This window comes from Balaenoptera physalus (genome assembly GCF_965194825.1).
Source record: "Balaenoptera physalus genome assembly, chromosome: 8".
NCBI lineage: Eukaryota > Metazoa > Chordata > Mammalia > Artiodactyla > Balaenopteridae > Balaenoptera > Balaenoptera physalus.
In genome coordinates this window covers 96,952,536-96,971,167 of record NC_138887.1, presented here as the reverse complement: position 1 = coordinate 96,971,167, position 18,632 = coordinate 96,952,536, and the positions used below count along the sequence as shown (strand labels likewise).

Genomic DNA, 18,632 nt, shown 5'->3' with positions numbered 1-18,632 from the left:
TTCTGGAGTCCCTCACCCTCTCCACCTAAAAAAAAAAAAAAAAAAAGTCCCCGCTCTCTTTTTCACTCTCCATTTTTGGGATGACCTAGTTCTTCTGCAAGGAGAAAAAGTGGCCACTGGGGTGTGCCAGTGTGAGCAAAGGTACTATTCTTGATTTAAGATAAAGCAATGCCCGACCCAGCTGGCCTCCAATCATTTCATAACTTCTGGGGGACTCTGAATCTCGGTCCCCGGCCCGGAGCGAACAAGCCGCGGCAAGCCGACTGGCCAGGCAGAGAGATTGACAAAGAGGACCAGGCCCCGCGGCAACACTTCCCAAGCAGGGACACCCAGGGGCGGGCCGGCCTGCAGTCTCCGGTTTATTCTCTGTGACTGGGACACAGCTGGCTTTGAATAAGGACATTAAGTATACAGCACCATAGTTCGGTCTCGGGCCCAGCCTCTGGTCGGTGGCACTCGGCCATTCGTCTCCGCCAGCCAGGCCCTCGCCCTGGTTCCTCGATAAAAGGGATGCCCACTAGCTCGCAGTCACACCTGTTGGGTGTTTCTCCACTCGGAGCCTCCGCCCCAGCAAACGCCTCCGGCCCAGGCGCGGAGCGGGTGCGGAGCGTGGGACCGGGTCGGGGAGGCAGGGCCGGGCCTTCCCCAGTGGACCCCCGCGGGACTCGGCGCGGAGGGCTGGGGCGGGGAGGGGGAGTTGCGAAGGCGGGAGAGGTCGACAGGGGCTGAGAGGGGCATGGGGAGGGCCGGGGGAAGGGGCGTCGCTGCTCACGTTACGCTTCTAGAACCTGCAGCAGAGGCGGCGGGGCTGCGCCGCGGAGGAGATGGGGTTTGCACCAGCCTCTGCATTTCTCCCCTCGGCCCCGGCGCCACTGCACCTCGCCGGGCCTCGGCGCCCGATAGGCCGCGCAGCGTGAGCGCGGGCGCTGGCCGGCGGCACCTCGCCCGGGACTGGAGGCGAGGGCGCGGCGGGGCCGCGGCGGGGGGACTCCGCGAGCCGGGCGGCCCGCGCGTCCCCCAATCGCAGCAGCTCCGGCCGCCGCCCGGCCGCGGCCGGGACGGAGCTACCCGCGCGCCCCCCGGGGGCCGGCAGCGTCCGGGAGGCGGCACGGGGCTCGGGCCCTCGGCCCCGCAGCTCCGCGCACCCGGCAGCGGCGGCGGCAGCGGTGGCGCGGGCTCGGGCGCCCGGGCAGCCTCTGAGCCGATGGCTCGCAGGGACGCGGACGACGAGGGTCCCACGCGGAGGGGCGGCGCGGCGAGGCTTTCTGGGGCCCCCGGCGGGCGGGGAGGCGAGGCAGCCGTCAGCCGCCCCGAGCCGCTGTCCACTGCTGAAGCGCCGGCCGAGGGCGCCGCGCTGCCCGCCTGGATGCGCCTCTACTTCTACGGGATGCACGGGATCACCCTGGACGTGCTCCTGTCTGCGGCGCGGCGCTTCGTTCGCAGCCCCGACCTCCGGATGCTGGGCTTCTCCTCGCCCTACCACTGCCTTCTGCACTCGCTCACCCACTTTGCCCTGGAGAAAGTCTACCTGCAGCAGCGGCGCTGCCCCAGCGCCTTCGTCTTCAATTTCCTCCTCTACCCCTCGGCCCACGTGGGGCTGCAGACCCTGGCGGGCGCGTTGCTCAGCCAGGGCGGCGGGCCGGGGGGCGCAGCGGCGCCGGGGGCGCTGGACCTGGCGCTGCAGTACGTGCTGGCGCTCTACCACTGCCAAGTGTTCCTGAAGCGCTTCCTGCGCTTGCGGTACCAGCGGCGGCGGCAACAGCAGCAGCAACAGCTGCTGCGGGGCGCGCCCCCCGCCCCTGCAGGCGCCCGGGTCCCTGCGGCAGCCGGCGGCCGGCGGCGGAGACCTCGCGGCCCCAGGGGCGCCGCGGGAGCCCCCAGCCAGGGGCTGCCGGACCTGCTCCGCTTTCTTTTCTTCGGAATGCACGGCTTTCTGGATGAGATCTTCTTCACATTCTTCTTTAACCTGCTGGGGCAGGGGGACGGGACAAGCAGCGGCCACACGTCTCTCTGGTCCTTCTTTATGTACGGCAGCTGCAGTTTCGTGGTGGAAAAGCTCTACTTCCACCTCCACTACAGTCGGGGCTGGGGTACCTGGAAGCGAGTGCCCTTCTACGTGATCTTCATCTACGCGTGGGAGTTGTCCTGGGGTCTGGGACTCCGCACTTGGGGCGCTTGTTCCTGGGACTATTCTCACTATCCGCTCAATTTCATGGGCCTTATCACCCTGATGTATTTACCTGGTTGGATATTCCTTAGTGTGTACCAGGACCTACTTTCCAACGTGTTGTGGCAGGTGCAGTACGTACCAACTAACTAAGACCAAAAAAAAAAAAAAAAAACCCACAGTCACTGGATTTCCATGAATGAATGTGATTTATTTTTACACACTTAAAACGCGGTGAGGTTTTTTTGGTTTTGGTTTTGGTTTTTAGCCTTTTAATTTTTATACATTTTATTGAACTTTTTCAACCTGTTTTATTCGATATTTTAGTTTTTCTATTTGGAACTTATGCATAATACTACAATACTTTGAAATATTGCTGAAAACATAACTCAGAGTATTTAACTCCTGAATATTTTAAAACCCTCACTAGCCCAAACAGCAAAACCATCATACCTTAACATCGAAAAGCTGTAGAATTCACTTATTTGGGTGGGAGGATAGCCACTGATTTTTCTTTTTTCTTTTTTCTTTTTTTTTAAGTGAGGAAGTTCTTCAACTCAGAGACCAGTGATTTTTACAAGATTTGGTGAAATTTTCTGATTTAATGGTTTGTTTACTTTCTTTTTAATCCAAGGTCATTTTAATTCCTTGCCATATTTACGAATGACTGCTGAAACCCAGTCTTGTACTCCTGAGACTACAGTTAATAGCTCTTAAAGTGCCTCTGTCTAGCACACAAATGAAAAGAAACTGACAACTTTGAAATCACATCCTATGAATCAATTTTTAGATAAGAAATCTTTTCTAGCAACTCAGACAGGTAACACTGTGTTAAGATATTTGATCTCCATCCTGGGAATGATTGCTTTCCTATGTGGGTTAGCCTTAAACGCCAAGTGTGTTAACTTTAATCAGATCCTGTGTCATCTTTGGCTGTAAATTTTTGTCCCTGTGCAATAATGTAAAATGTTTACTTTACATGTACAAGGGCCAAGCAAAATTACACCACCCTCAGTAGTGTTCTAACCATAAAGACTCTTTCCTACATGGGGCTTCAAGAGCAGAAACAGTTCCATGGAATAAAATGAACCGGAATATTCACCTTAATTACATTAGCCCTAATTGTTTTTGGAGAATACAGATATGTGTTTTCAGCCTATTTCTGCCATGGCTCAGTTGTAAACATTTTTCTGTTTTCTTTGGGGCCCATACAGATTTCTTGGGCCAAGCCCGATGTAGTAATGTGCATTATAAATCAATGATAGCTTTTTGGTGACTCGTTATGAATGTCTGGAAGCTTGGAAGAGATGGAAGTTAAAAGAGATGATGTAAACCATTTTAAGAAATCATATCTAATCAATTAATAATGTACTTTAAATTTGTTTGCTGTGTTTTCATTCTATTTAGAAAAGACAAGTAGAACTGAGTACGGCTCATCCAAGGATGACTAATACCTTCTCAGTTTTCATTACAAAGAAAATTAGGAAAACTTATGGTGTACATAAATGAACATATATTCCTATTCAAATTATTAGCTTGCCTATGCTATAAAAAGGGACTTCTTTCTGTTTTCAAAAAAATGTTTGCTATGACAGTAAAAATGAACATGTATTTAGATTGAAGTCAGGCATAGCTCTAAGAATGTTATATTATTTTAATCTACAATCCGAGGTCGTGAACTAAATTATAAGTAATGCTATATGATAAATCCCACCTGTGAAATAGATCCTGTCGCACTGATGGTGTTAGCCAGTCAAAGGCTGAGTAGAAAGCTAAAGTAAGCTAAATGTTTGCAGAGAGTAAAAGTATCACTTTGTGAAAAAGGTTTGTGAAAACCTGGGGAGAGAAAAAGTGTAAGTATAGACACTAAAGTTAGATGCTGGACAAAATATTTGTAATTCAAATGTGTCACATGTGCATGAATCCGAGTTCAGTGTGGCACCTCTCCACACCACACATTCCTGTGAAGCCTTAACCAAATCCGTGGCTTCTGGAATACTTGCTAAATGTACGCATTCACACTGCTGTCATTCACATGCTGCTCCTCAACCCTGCTTAATCTGCTTACCAGCATTCTCGGGGTCAGAAATCCATCAGGAAGTAGGAAAGCTTGCTATTTTGTTTGTTTTGCTTTTAATGTTAATCCTATTTAAAGGAAAGTTCAAGATTTTTCATTCTTTCAATTCATTCAAGAAATAGTTATTGTGAACCTGCTATTTGTCAGGCGCTTGCCTGGACCCTGTGGAGACAGCAGTGACCCAACATAGACAAAATCTCTGTCCTGATAGAGCTCACAGTCTAGTGTTTTGATTTATGTGAGATTATACTTATTTGCAAGGCTACTGTTTCAGTAATAGGCAAGGAGAGAGGCAGATGTTGTAAGGGCTCTCCTCAGGCCTCTCCCTCAATCCATCCTCTCTAAAACAAAAGCCCATTAACAGTCCCCCTGCTAGTTGTACAAAGAGCTCGTTCATCTGTGTTCAGGAAGTGATTATCCTGTCTATTAACTCAGCACCTTGCTTTAGGGCTTCTCATTCTGTTGTTTACTCAACTTCTTAAAAGTAACATTTTGCTGCAACTTTGAACCTTTAAAGAAAAAGCAGGGAAAGGAAAGAATGATCAGGTCAATCAACTTTGTTACTCATTAGTAGTTCAGATATAGAAATGATAAGGCAATAAAATAATAGTTAATATTTAAGTAGTGCTTACCACCTGCCAAGAACTGTTCTGTTATCATATATGTATAATTGTAAGTGAATATATGTATATAGCCACATATATCCTAAATGAATATATATTATATATATATCTCAAGTATATATGTATTTAATTTTAAGTAATGTATATCTTAAGGTTCATATATGATATATATTAAAGATACATACATATCATATATGATATATATATACCTTAAGTGTATATATATACACATATATAGGTACACAAACACACACACATATTTACTTAAACCTCTAACAACTTTCCTTTTACATGAGGACAATGAAACTGAAGCCCAAAGAGGTTAAGTAACTATCCAAGTCATACAGCTATTTATCAACAGATAGAATCCAAGTACACTGGACTCCAGTGTCTCTTCTTAACAGCATGGCTGTCATGCCTCTATCTACTGACCACAGTGACTTTGAATCTTCTATGGATTTCACCTTACAATCTGTATTTCTCTTCTCTTGCACTATGACAAATGCAAGGGCAGCTGTATAAAAGCTAGATACTAGTAGCAAAGACTCTCTTTCATGTTGCCTTTTTATTCCATGGAAAATAACAAGGGCACTAATACCAGGTTGCATAACTGACAATCAGCCTAGTTCTAATCCCCAGGTGGGTGATAGTCTTTATATTCAAGCGGTGCTCTGAAATAGAGTTCCTCATTTGAAGTCAGATGATCTTGAGTATAAGAATAATATATTGAAATGCAAGATACCTCATATCACAAGCTAGGAAAATACATATAATTACTGCTATACATTTAATATAGCACTCAGAATGGGCTTCACTGTAAGAGCTAAACGGCCCAAAAATTAAAATTAAATTTTTGCAGATATTTGTTGAGTTCAATTAAACACCTCAGAGTCTAAGAAAGTTCTTAACAGAAAAACATGAGAAAAAAAGTAATAAATATGGTTTTCACTCCATGTTTAACTTATACAGTGCTGAAATTTCTTACTAGAAGTGCTTTAAATTTTAAATCAATTCTATTTGGGCTTTCAATCTAAAGAGAAATGTTAAGTTTTTCATGTTATCAATGAATATAGACGTTCCTATGCTATACAAGGACTCCAACAAGGTTGATAATCCTTTCAGTATTTCACACATTTCACTGTACTTAACTTTAATATTTTATTATAAGTATTTGACATTTTATGTCAAACACAGCTTAGAAAAATATGACATTCTTTGTTGTTTAAGAAACATCTAATTGGTTAATCCTATCCCTTTAAAAAAAATAATAATTTCTACTGTTTTGAAATAGTCTCTGTTGGCATGATAGACCTGATTCTATTTAAGAAGGATGGTGAGGAAGAATTCTGGTAGACTGCTTTGGTTCTCTCTCCACTTCCAAAATACACAAAATCAGTATACTTGGAAAGGAAGTTATACTCATGATGCAGACTTGGAGTGATAAATAAGTCATTGTATTGTAATATCTGAAGGCATTTTAATAAAATCAATGTTTGCTTATATTAAAAGGCATTAAAAACCCTTTACCTTTTAAATTAATTTTAAATATACTCTCTCCAATATACTTTCCAACAGTGCTTAATGGAACTAAGATCCTTTACTGAGGGAGAGTAAGAAGAAGCACACTTCCCTTCCCTCTATCAAACACGTGCCTCAGTTTATGCTGAAGGGAAAGATGGCAGTAAAAGATGGTTCTCTTCTGTTGCCAGTTTTTGGTTTTTTTTTTTTCCTTTTTATTCTTAGACTTGGTACGAGAGGAACCAACGAAAACAGCACTTGTCTGTGTGGACCTCTATTCATTAGAACTGATCTCTTTCTAATTTTTAACACGAATACATGAAGCTATCACACAGGCAATGACTTCCAGTCGCTAGCAACCCAAATTATAAATTAACCTGTGATGTGTATAGAGAAATTTTTCCTTAGAGATTTTTTTCTTAATATAAAGAGAACGTAAATATGGAGACTTTTTTCTTTAATTTTTAAATTCTCTTTTCAGAAACGGTCAAACAAATGACCAGACAACTCCTAGAGAGAGAGAGAGAGAGAGAGGGAGAGAGAGGGGGAGAGCGAGAGAGACAGAGAGGCTGGTCTTTGATATACAGAAAAGTTTGATGTTCATCTTAACCTCTTAAAAGTTCTGTTAGAATCCACTGTTAGAATCCAAGTCACATGGATCAACTTTCCCATTTAGAAGAAAATATATCTTTACCATAATTAAGAAGAATTAAGGGTTGAAAGAAACCATGAAGATTAATAACATCCAGCCTTCCATCCAAGGCTGGAATTTCTTACATCTCTGACAGATGATTTCTCAACTCAGCTTGGACTATTCAAGACAGCATTAATTGTGTTTTTCATGCAAAGACTAAATGAGGGGAAAGGTGTGAAAGCTGAGATGATAAACCCCACTGTCTATTCGTGAAGGAAGAAGTTTTCTCAAAGTTTCCAGGAGCTAATATATACTGGTCAGCCTGCTGGCGTATTGCAATGAAACACTTTTTAAGACACTCTTTTCTCTTTATTTAAAAGAAAAAAATCAGTATTTCATTCTTTCACCATGATGCTTATGGTCTACTTATCATATCTTTTCAAAGATGCTCCAATTCACTGAGTCTAAGCAATAGGACTTTGAGAGCTTTGAGTATAATTTAAATTACTTCAGAACAACAAACAAACAAATAAGCCAACATTGGCTGCAGGCATAGGAGTAAAAGATTAAATAGTAGGAACCCTGCTTGGGTCATTGGAATCTCAACCTGGTTCAACCCAGGAAAAGTCTTTGGTGGCTGCTCAGGTCCACCTGTGGAATATTAGCTGGGGGAGTTTCATGGTAGCTTCCTTGGCAGACCTAAACAGCTTCATCAGGAAAGGAAGTGAGAAGACACAGGTATGACAGAAGCAATTAGCTAACCAGAAACGATGAAAGATGCCATGGATCAACCCTCCCATCCAAAAAAAAATTATACTTATGATATTAAGGAGAGAACTAGACCAACTTTTGATGGGTTTCCAACAAATATTTATATTACATACAAGGTATTTTATTAACATATTATTTATAATCCATGCATGATGAAAATAAAAGTAGTCTCAAAGGATCTCAGATTTGAAACTTTAAATATTTGAAAATAATATGGAGAGGAACATGCAGAAAGTTTATATCATATCATTTTGATTACGCACTAACTTCCAGGAACAAAAACTAAATTGAATATACACCCTTGTACATTTCTGAAGGGGAACTATTTTAGTCTTAATCTTTTATTAGAAACAATGATGGGACAGGAAGAAAAAATAAATAGAAGAGCTCCCCGGAGTACATCAGAGCAAGGATTCAGATGCCAAGTACTTAAAAGCAAGAGTTTAACAAAATTTATCATTGTACTTACTTGTAATGATATTTTCAGCAAATAAAACAGAAACAAAAGAATAATAAAGGCAGAAGTAAAAGATACATTGAAAGGGAGAGTGTTCAATAGCCTTAGAGAGACCTTGCGTTATTTTTCTTTGGCTAAAATAATTCACATTTATAAATATTATTCTAGGTCTTTATACCATGTAAGATTTGAATTACAAAGAAAACTTTATGTTCATGAAATACTGCACAGGCTAAGTTTGGTTGGGTACCAAAATGTACACTTTATTGTATCCATATTTATTTAACAAGATTTCTGAGTTTATTTTTTGTGAAATGATGTTATTGAACATGCTATAAAAGTTTTAATAATGTATCATTGATGTGTCTACCCAATGCACGGGTAAACAGTCTACAACTTATTGAAATCTAAAATCATGGAACTTTAGAGCTTGAGGAGGTAATGAATGTCATGATTCAACTCCTGCCAAAAGAATAAGTTCTTCTAGATTATCTTTGACAGGTGTCCATCCATCCTTTCCTTGATCACTTCTGACAGAAATCTTTGTACTTATTCAGATCCCCCAGGCCAACTCATTTCTTTGTTATATACCTTGATAGCTAGAAAAGACCCCATCTGTAACTTTCACTCATTGTCCCAAGTTTTTCATCCATAGATAAACAGAAGACCAAAGGTTTGAAGAAAGTTTCCAAATGTGTCTTAATTGACTTACTCCAGGCTAAATATCCAAGATCATTCAGCAATATATCATAAAACATACAGTGGTAAAACTATTACCTACTTTGATCTAGATGCTTTATTTCTACAAATGTAGAACAAAAGTAAGCATTATGAGCTTTTTTAGCAGCTCAGTCACATCATTGTTTCAGTTGAATTTTCTACATCCCCTAAGTCTGTCTCCTATAGACTCCCGTTAAGCCGGTGGTCCTCTTCATGGACCTGCACATTCTGATATAAGTAATTGGCCAGGATCTGCTCGTCACATACTCATTACCGGGCCTGAAAGTGAATTAGAGGGAAATGAAGGCAAATAGAGTGAAGAACAGAAAAGTTGCTGTTGAATTCACTCTTCACTTCTTTTGTTCCTACTATTTTCTAATTTCATCTTTTGGGAGCAGGCATATGTCATTCTCTGTGTCTTCTCAACACTTAGCAATGAACTTAGCACAGAGCAGGTGCTCAAAAAATTTGTTTTGGTGAACTCATCTGAATTCTCATGCCAGATATAATTCAGTAGTGGAAGCAGGAATTAGGAATGCTGCCAGGTGACAACATGTGACTTCAACAGGACATTTATTTATGGAACATAAATAAGACCAACCATGTACCTAGAAAAAAGGTAGAAATTGCTTAATCTTCTCATAGTCTTTCATTCTCTGCTGAGCAACTTCTTTTGTCAGGCACAGAACTCAGGTCATTCTCTAAGAGAGTTTAGCCACATTATAGGTTTGTTTTTTGTTTTTGTTTTAATTTGTAGGCTATTTAAACTTAACTACCCTTTAAAACATTATTTCTGAAATATGAATTTTTAAATATGAACTGGTTGGCAGTGCATGTTTTACTGGATAACACTCCCCTAAAGAAGGAGTTACTCAGTTTGCAGCTTACTGATGCATCTTGATTTTCATTACTGATGAAATGATTTTGCTGATGACCTTCTGGATTGGGGCAATTTTTGAACAGAGAAATGAAAATAAAATTCAAACTTGGTTAAATTTAGAAAACTGCTGCTAGTGGCAGTTTTATTGTCCAGCAGTAAATATTTTTGTTTTATTATCTATGAATCTGATTCACTTCATGCTGTATTTCCAACCTCATATACTATTGGCAGATTGTGTTAGCATTCTCCCGAGAAACAGAACCAATAGGCTGTAGATAGATAGGTAGATAGATAGATAGATAGATAGACAGACAGACTTATTGTAAGAATTTGGCTCATGCAATTATAGAAGCTGGCAAGTCCTAAGATCTGCAGGGTGAGTCTGCAAGCTGAAGACCCAGGGAGCCAATGATGTAGTTACAATCCAAAGACCAGTGGGCTCAAGACCCAGGAAGAGCCGATGTCTCAGTTCAAATCTGAAGACAGGTAAAAACCAATGTCCCAGCTTGAACAGGAGGAATTTCCTCTTATTCAGAGAAGGTCAGTCTTTTTATTCTATTCAGGCCTTCAACTGATTGGATGAGGCCCACGCACACTAGGAAGAACAATCTGCTTTATCTATTGATTTAAAGACTAAACTCATCCAAAAACACCCTTACCGAAGTACTAAGAATAATGATTGACCCCGTATCTGGGCATCCCGTGGCCCAGCCAAGTCGATACATAAAATTAACCGTCATACAGATCAAAGCATTTGAACCAAAGGAGTAAAAATGAGCATAAGGAAAATTGAGAAGGGTTCATTCATTCATCTAGCCAACAACTATTTAAATGTGTACTGTGTGTTAAAAAGTAAATAAGACATAAGCAATTCTTCTTTCATCAAGCAGAGGATGAGGATTTTAAAACAAAAGTGTGTTACAGAAAGTTGCTGCTGGAGGAGACCATGGGGAAGCCACCAAGACTGGAGAGCATATTGGGAAGGCTTTAGATGGGGGGCCCAACCTGCTCAAAGGCCTGTCAAGAGTGAGTGTCAGAGCGCGGAGTAACTCAAAGCCCACTGTATCTGGTTGAGGACAGCAACGGAGGGATGAGTGAGACCTGAAGCCAGAGGGGTAGGCAAGAGGTAGGTCTTGAAGTTTATGGGCGCATTAAAGTTTGGAGGGCCATTTCCTAAGGGTGTTGACAAGTTAATTAGGGCTTTTAAGCAGGCAAAGTACTAATCCAACTTGCATTTTTAAAAACAAAACTGAGGGCTTCTCTGGTGGTGCAGTGGTTGAGAATCCACCTGCCAATGCAGGGGACATGGGTTCGAGCCCTGGTCTGGGAAGATCCCACAGGCCGCGGAGCAGCAAAGCCTGTGCGTCACAACTACTGAGCCTGAGCTCTGGAGCCCGCGAGCCACAACTACTGAAGCCTGTGTGCCTGTGCTCCGCAACAAGAGAAGCCACCTCAGTGAGAAGCCTGCGCCCCACAACAAAGAATAGCCCCCATTCGCCACAAGTAGAGAAAGCCTGCACACAGCAACAAAGACCCAACGCAGCCAAAAATAAACAAATAAATTAATAATAAAAAAAATGAAAAAACAAAACAAAACAAAACTGAGATCGGAGAGGACAAGATTAGAGGTAGTGAAAGACCAGTTATGAGGCTGTTATACAAAAGGTGAAAGATGATGGAGAGCTGGGCCAGGATTGTGACAGTGGAGATGGCCTAAAATATAGATTTGAGAGATACTTAAGAGTCAGAATAGAGAGTGTGTAGTGATAGGATGGTTTTACAAGTTGAGAGAGAGAAGCAGATGCAACTGGCCAAGTGAATGTGGACTCAGAGCCTTGAGGACTTCCAAAAGAAAGTAGAAAGAGGAAGCCTGCAAGAGATATGGGAATAAATGGTCAGATAGGCAGGAGATCCTGAGAAGGTGATAGCACCGACAACAGAAGAGAGGAAGGGGAGGGCGTGTTTGGTATCATCTGTAAAATTAACGAACAGAAACTGCAATTAAATAGAGGTGGGAGCTTCCACACCCTGCAACGAGAGCAGAGCTCATTGGGAAGAAGAAAGACTCCACTTCTTTCCGGGCAAGGACTCAGCCATGGACTCTTTGTTTACTCTGGCCCTCCCGACTTCCTCTTCCCCTCTATGAAATCTTCTCCTTCCCTTGCCTTGTGGGAACTTGCATGTGGCTTGCCATGGTTGCAGACCCTGAATTGTGATTCTGTGCTGATCCTGAAAAAAATCCGTCTTTGCTGGAGAAATATCTGGCAGTCTATTTGTTTTAGGTCAACACATCAAGTTCATCCTAAAATTAAAGTAAATTTAAGAACAGAGTTAATGACCGCTGTACTTCAAGATATTCAGGAAGGGGGAGTATAGGCGGAAGGGAGGATGCCGTCAATAGATTAAGCTATTTGTTTTCTAAGCATGACAGGTGTCTGTTCATTTAATTTTCACAGCAACCTGATGAGGTAGGTTATTATGATCTCTGTTTTTACGTATGCTCTTACTGCCGCCATCTTGCCCAAGGCTACAAGTGATAGAGCCAAGATTTGGGCTCAGGCAGTCTGGCTCCCAAGCTGCATTCTCTAAACACCTACACAGACAGGTGGAGGAAAAGGGAAAGTATAGAGAGGGAGAAACTCCTGGGATTGGCACTGTACTGGATTTTCATGCTGCCTAACATATGCAATCCAATAAAGGACTCAGAGAAAGTCTGAAGTCAGCTCTGCTCAAAGAGAATTTAAATCTGTATGTAATGACTAACTTTTATTTTTTGATTCAATCATTTATTCATTCAGTAAAGATTTATTGAGTACCTACTAGATAACAGGCACTGAGAATGCTGTGGGATTAAACATCAGCAAGTCTGACATGGACTCTACCCTTGATATCCTACCTTATTGTATCAGTCAGCTCAGGCTGCCGTAACAAAATACCGTAGACTGGGTGACTGAAGCAACAGAAATTTACTCTCTCAGTTCTGGAGGCTAGAAGTCCGAGATCAAGGTTTGGCAGGATTCTCTTTTGGTGAGAGCTGTCTTCCCGGTTTGCAGATGGCTGCCTTCTCACTGTGTCCTTGAATGGTAGACAGAGAACAAGCTCTCCACTGTCTCTTCTTAAAAGGACACTGATTCTATCAGATTAGGGCCCTACCCTTATGACCTCATTTAACCTTAAGTAACTCTGTAAAGGCTGTATCTCCAAATACATTGAGGGTTAGGGCTTCAACATATGAATCTGGTGGGGAAACACAATTCAATTCATACCACTTCTTCTTTTTTAATTCCCACGATGACCCTGTATGGTATTATAGTTACTATTGTTATTATTATTATTTATAGCTTATAGATGAAGTCACTGAAATTTATCTGCCACACAGCTAATAAGAGACAGGAATGCGACTCCATTTCAGTATTCTTTTTTCTTTTCTTTTTTTTTTTTTTAATTTTTTGGCCACGCATGGCATGCAGGATCTTAATGCCCCAACCAGGAATAGAACCTGCACCCCCTGCAGTGGAAGCACAGAGTCTTAACCACTGGACTACCAGGGAAGTCCCTCAGTATTCTTTTTAAGCAACATTATCTGTCTCTCAGAAAGTTCAGGGCTGTATCATTAGACAGGGGAGAAGAATATCTGAAAAAAGAAAGAAGGAGCTTCCCCTTAGTTTTATCCTTCCAATGTTACATAATAAATTCATCATTGTTTTTTTTTTAATTCTCTCTAGGGACAAGTTCTATTTCATCCATCCCTAATTTTAACCTTTATTGGTATTTGTACACAGATTTTTTAAGTGAGCCCCTCCCCATTTTTATTTTTTTCTTCAAAGTCCATTTGTTACTCAGAAAATTAGCTCTCTGGAAACATCTGAACACAGACACTGTGTCTCCAGGACTTTCTGAGAGCTGAGACAGAGGCCTTAAAGGGCAACTCTACTGAGAGCCAATTCACTTAATTTCATAGAATGTATTTTTAGATTAGCATTTAAAATATTTGACCAGGGTATTCAAGAGTACAAAATCAATTTTCAAGGTATTGTAACTATTATTACATAACCACATTTCCATTAATTTATAGGGTATTCATTTCAGAAACATAAATTCCTAATATTACTTCTAGATGATCTATAAATAACCCCAGATATGCTTACCTATGTGATGTTTTGCTTTTGGTGGCATAAAATAGAAAACACAGATAACAAGGTATTGAGCTTTCTTTGCCCGCATTGGCAGGTGGATTCTTAACCACTGTGCCACCAGGGAAGTCCTGGAAGGCTCTTCTTAACACGACTGCACTTCTGATTCTGCTTATGAAACTGGGAGGAAATCGGAAAAATGGAGAATAAAAGAATAAAAAAAATAAACTAACTGTACATCTTTGAAATTAAAGCAGAGTCCTCTGTATCAGCGTATAGCAAAGCTCTTAGGAGAACAAAACTTTGAAATTCAAACATAAGATTTTGTGTTATTTGAAGGAAATGAGTGTTAGTGCAAGTTTCACGTATCTGTGTGAATAAATATATGGGAATGAAGTGAAAGCGAGGGTTGTAAAGAAAGCCTGTCATTGTTCAGAAACAATAGGATGTGCCTTCCCAGCATCTGATGGCACTTCTTAGAGCCCTTTAATCTCTTTCACCCCTTTCTTTTTAGAGACTTCAGCCTTTCCTCTGGGTTGGCCTTTTGCTGTCCCTGCTCCCCCTTGGGGCTTTTTGCGGAATTCACTCACCTGGATACGGTCCCAAACCCTTGGGCCCCACCGTGCTCAGTTACTCTTTGATTAATGGATGACCCGCTCCTGTGGGATCGGTCCCGGTTGGCATTTAAGATTTAAATTAATCTTATCCTTCTGTGTTCCGTCCTCCTTGAATTCTCCCTTTACTGACCAAATAAATGACATAACATTTTCACATGAAGATTGAGTAGGTAAATATAAAATTGAGTATGTAAATGTGTAAACTGACTCTTCACTTCTGATTAAAAATTGGCTTCAAATTAGAGAGGAAGACTTAGCTATGAGTTTTCAGGGATGAAAAATTATTCCATAGCTAGCATTAGCCTTTGCTGTGTGTTTTCTCTGTTGTGTATGAAACTGAACTTCCTCTCATAGGCCAGATCTAACTTCATATAAATACCAGGAGGCATTTCTTAACAGAAACTCTTAAGTACATTTTTACCTATGGGGGTTAGGTTTTTAAAAAACCTTCATAAATAATACATTTATTTATCTCAAAATTCCAGACTCTCAAGATTTCTTTAAAAGTCTGATTGGAATTATGCTGTTTATTGATGAGAGTGTGTATTGAGTGCCCTTCTTCTGTAACCACAAGGGAATGGGTAACTGCATTTTTCACAAATTCTGTCCTTAATCAAGCATAAGGACAAAAACTTCACTGGGATGGTGATGGAGAGTGGAGGGTGTATTTCTGTTAGAGTCAAGGACGAAGGAAATCAAGGGAGGAGCGGCTGCAAGGTAAGACTGGAATAGGGGTCAGGCGATGGAGAGATGCGTATTCCATGCCGAGTTTGGGTTTATCCTGTGGATATTGGGTGTTAATTGAAACAGGAGAGCGAACTATCTGTAAGCAGATATGGGTTTTAGAAAGATTACTCTGATTAGCAGGGAGAGAATAGTGAATGACAGAGAAACCAGGAAGTCGATGTGATAATTCAGATAAGAAATGCTGATGGTCTGAGTTAAGGCTGTAGCAGAGTGGATAGGAGAAAGTTATTTGGAAAGTAGGTTCCAGAGAATGAATAGATACAGCAAAAGAAGGATAGGAGGCACTGTGATGGCAAGATTTTAGTTTTAAGTGTGTGAGAGATGAAACACTGCATCATCCTCATCCTTTTCTTTCTTTTTTTCTTTATCTCTTTCTTTATGTATGTATTTTTTAAATGCGGTAAAATTAAGATACAATATTATATTAGTTTCAGGTGTAAACATAATGATTCAATATTTATATATATTGCAAAGAGATCACCACAATAAGTCCAGTTAACATCTGTCCCCATAGATAGTTACAATTTTTTTTCTTGTGATAAGGACTTAAGATTTACTCTCTTAGCAATTTTAAAATATGCAATCCAGTGTTATTAACTATGGTCAGCATGCTGTACATTACAACCCCAGGACTTTATATTTTTATCAAACATTCGTGTCTTTTTTTTTAAATTTATTTTTGGCTGCATTGGGCCTTCGTTGCTGCACGCGGGCTTTCTTTATTTGTGGCGAGCAGGGCTACTCTTCATTGCAGTGCGCGGGCTTCTCATTGTTGTGACTTCTCTTGTTGCGGAGCACGGGCTCTAGGCACGTGGGCTTCAGTAGTTGCAGCACTCGGGCTCAGTAGTTGTGGCTCGCGGGCTCTAGAGTGCAGGCTCAGTAGTTGTGGCACACGGGCTTAGTTGCTCTGCGGCATGTGAGATCTTCCCGGACCAGGGCTCGAACCCGTGTCCCCTGCATTGGCAGGCGGATTCTTTGCCTCTGAGCCACCAGGGAAGTCCCTAATGTTTTTGTCTTAAAACATAGTCCTGGGGCTTCCCTGGTGGCGCAGTGGTTGAGAATCTGCCTGCCAATGCAGGGGACACGGGTTCGAGCCCTGGTCTGGGAAGATCCCACATGCCGCGGAGCAACTAAGGCCGTGAGCCACAACTACTGAGCCTGCGCGTCTGGAGCCTGTGCTCCCCAACAAGAGAGGCCGCGATAGTGAGAGGCCCGCGCACCACGATGAAGAGTGGCCCCCGCTTGCCACAACTAGAGAAAGCCCTCGCACAGAAACAAAGACCCAACACAGCCAAAAATAAATAATAAATTAATTAATTAATAAAAATTAAAAACAAAACAAAACAAACAAACAAAAAAACATAGTCCTGTCAAGACTGACAGAATTGCCACATGTAAAAACTTCCTATGACTTTGCTGTATTCTATGTAAAACAGACAGCTTGCATAATTTATTTGTCTTGTTTTTTTTTTATTTTAATAAACATTCACTTTGCCATTTTCTGGTTTGCTTCCTCTTTTAAAATGCTTTGTATATATCGTGTGATATTTAAAGATCAAAAGTGCCTAACAATCTTGTAAGGTAATGGTTCAGGGTGAGGTGAGGTTGAAAAAGCACCTCAAGGTACCTGTGAATGGAAACTGACTAACCTTGGGCCACCTGAGGTCACAAACCTGCTCCCAGGAGGGGCACTAGGGTGCGCTGGGGCCTTTCCTTGGCCCAATCCCCAGAAAGTGCAGCTGTCAAAAGATATCCTAATTAGCGTGACAATCTGAATATTTTCACACCCATTGAGAGGCACAAGGCAAATATTGGCAATTGCAAATTAAGTGGTGTTAGGAGTAATCTCAACACAAGGCAGGTCTGAGCAAGTTCAATCTGTTCCCAGGAAGAAATAACAGAATTTAAAGATTGGTGCTGGCCAGTTCCAGGACCTGGGCTCAGCAAATAACTGAATCACTTTGCTGTACACCTGAAACTAACACAATTTGTAAATCAACCATACTTCAATTAAAAAAAAAGAGAGAAATCTCCACTTGTAAGGGTGTCTCCTTCACTGTACCAGGAAGAGTGTGATAACTTCATCTCTAGAAACTCTTATCAATGCAGAAGGGAATGACTTAAATTTGCGTAACAATCTTACCCTTATTTACTGTACTTTTCTTGGTAACCTCCCATAACTGACTCCCCCCTCTCCCATCTTCTTTTGTCTTTAGCTGAAGATGGTGTTTAAGGTGGTGGCTTTGGTGATTTTGGTGAGCTACTCAGTTTTCCTGCGTCTCCCCAGTGTATACAGGAGTTATACATGTTATTAAGCTTTCTTTTTCTCCTTTTAACCTGCTTTTGTCAATTTGATTATTAGACCAGCCAAGAAAGATAGAAGGAATATTTTTCTTCCCTAAAACAACAATTGTGCTGCATCCAAATTGAAAAGTAAGAGTGATGGGAACTTCATGGCACTATATTTACATTTACCCTGAGGCTTCTCAACTTCATCACTGTGGGAAGCTATCCTGTGCATTGTAAGATGTTTAGGGACATCCCTAGTCTCTACCTATTAGAAGCCTGTAGCACCCTCCCCAGCTGAAAATCACCGATCTGCCCTAATGAGAGAGTGGTATTGTAATGTCTAAAACTGTTGAGGTTTTTAGGATGCAAAAGTGTGTTTCAATTTCTGATTTTGCACCATCTATTCCTCATTTGGGAAGTCCATTTCTTCTGAATAATGCATTCTCCTGAAGCCTGGAGCACAAGAGATGCCCATGTTCAACTAAGCTTTGCAATAAAATTTAGACTCACTTGTCATTCATTTAGGCTAACAATCCTCACATTAATAATAATACGATGGCATTTGTTTCCTAGGGCTACTGTAATAAATTACCATAAACTTGGTGGCTTAAAACAGCAGAAATGTATTTTTTCACAGAAGCGACCAGAGCAGGAAGCTTTTACACCTTAAAGACAAAGAAACAATAAATTTGTGAAGAACTGACAAGACAAAGGGGTTTGGGCTTGGGGTAATAAATGGTAAAGAAGCAACTAAAAAGATAAGTGTTTGTTTAACAAGGTTTGTTTGCAGATTCCTTTGGTCACTGTGCTGATAAGAATCTGTCTCTAGTAAAAGGAGAATTTATTTCCTGCCTTAAGGCAGAAAAGGGGGAGCTTTTTCTTCATTTACTACTTCTTAATTGCCTTCAGCCTAAAGTAATTTCTGTGTTAAAGAGGCATATTTTGGGGTGATATTCTAGCTTCCTTCACTTACACACAACCTCCCCTTCCTTGCCTGTT

General features: G+C 41.5%; 2 protein-coding genes across 3 annotated transcripts in view; one reads left to right on the top strand and one right to left on the bottom strand.

Moving 5' to 3' along the window:
• Positions 1 to 18,632, bottom strand: part of LOC309665723 (uncharacterized protein) — a gene marked incomplete at its 5' end in the record, with an annotated part of 320,068 nt that overhangs the window by 143,214 nt on the left and 158,222 nt on the right. The window lies entirely within an intron of this gene.
• Positions 1,205 to 16,653, top strand: TMEM229A (transmembrane protein 229A; the record flags this gene model as incomplete). Its single annotated transcript, XM_082472391.1, has 1 exon — positions 1,205 to 16,653. The coding sequence occupies one exon, from the start codon at positions 1,205 to 1,207 to the stop codon at positions 2,318 to 2,320; it is 1,116 nt and encodes a 371-aa protein (XP_082328517.1). The 3' UTR covers positions 2,321 to 16,653.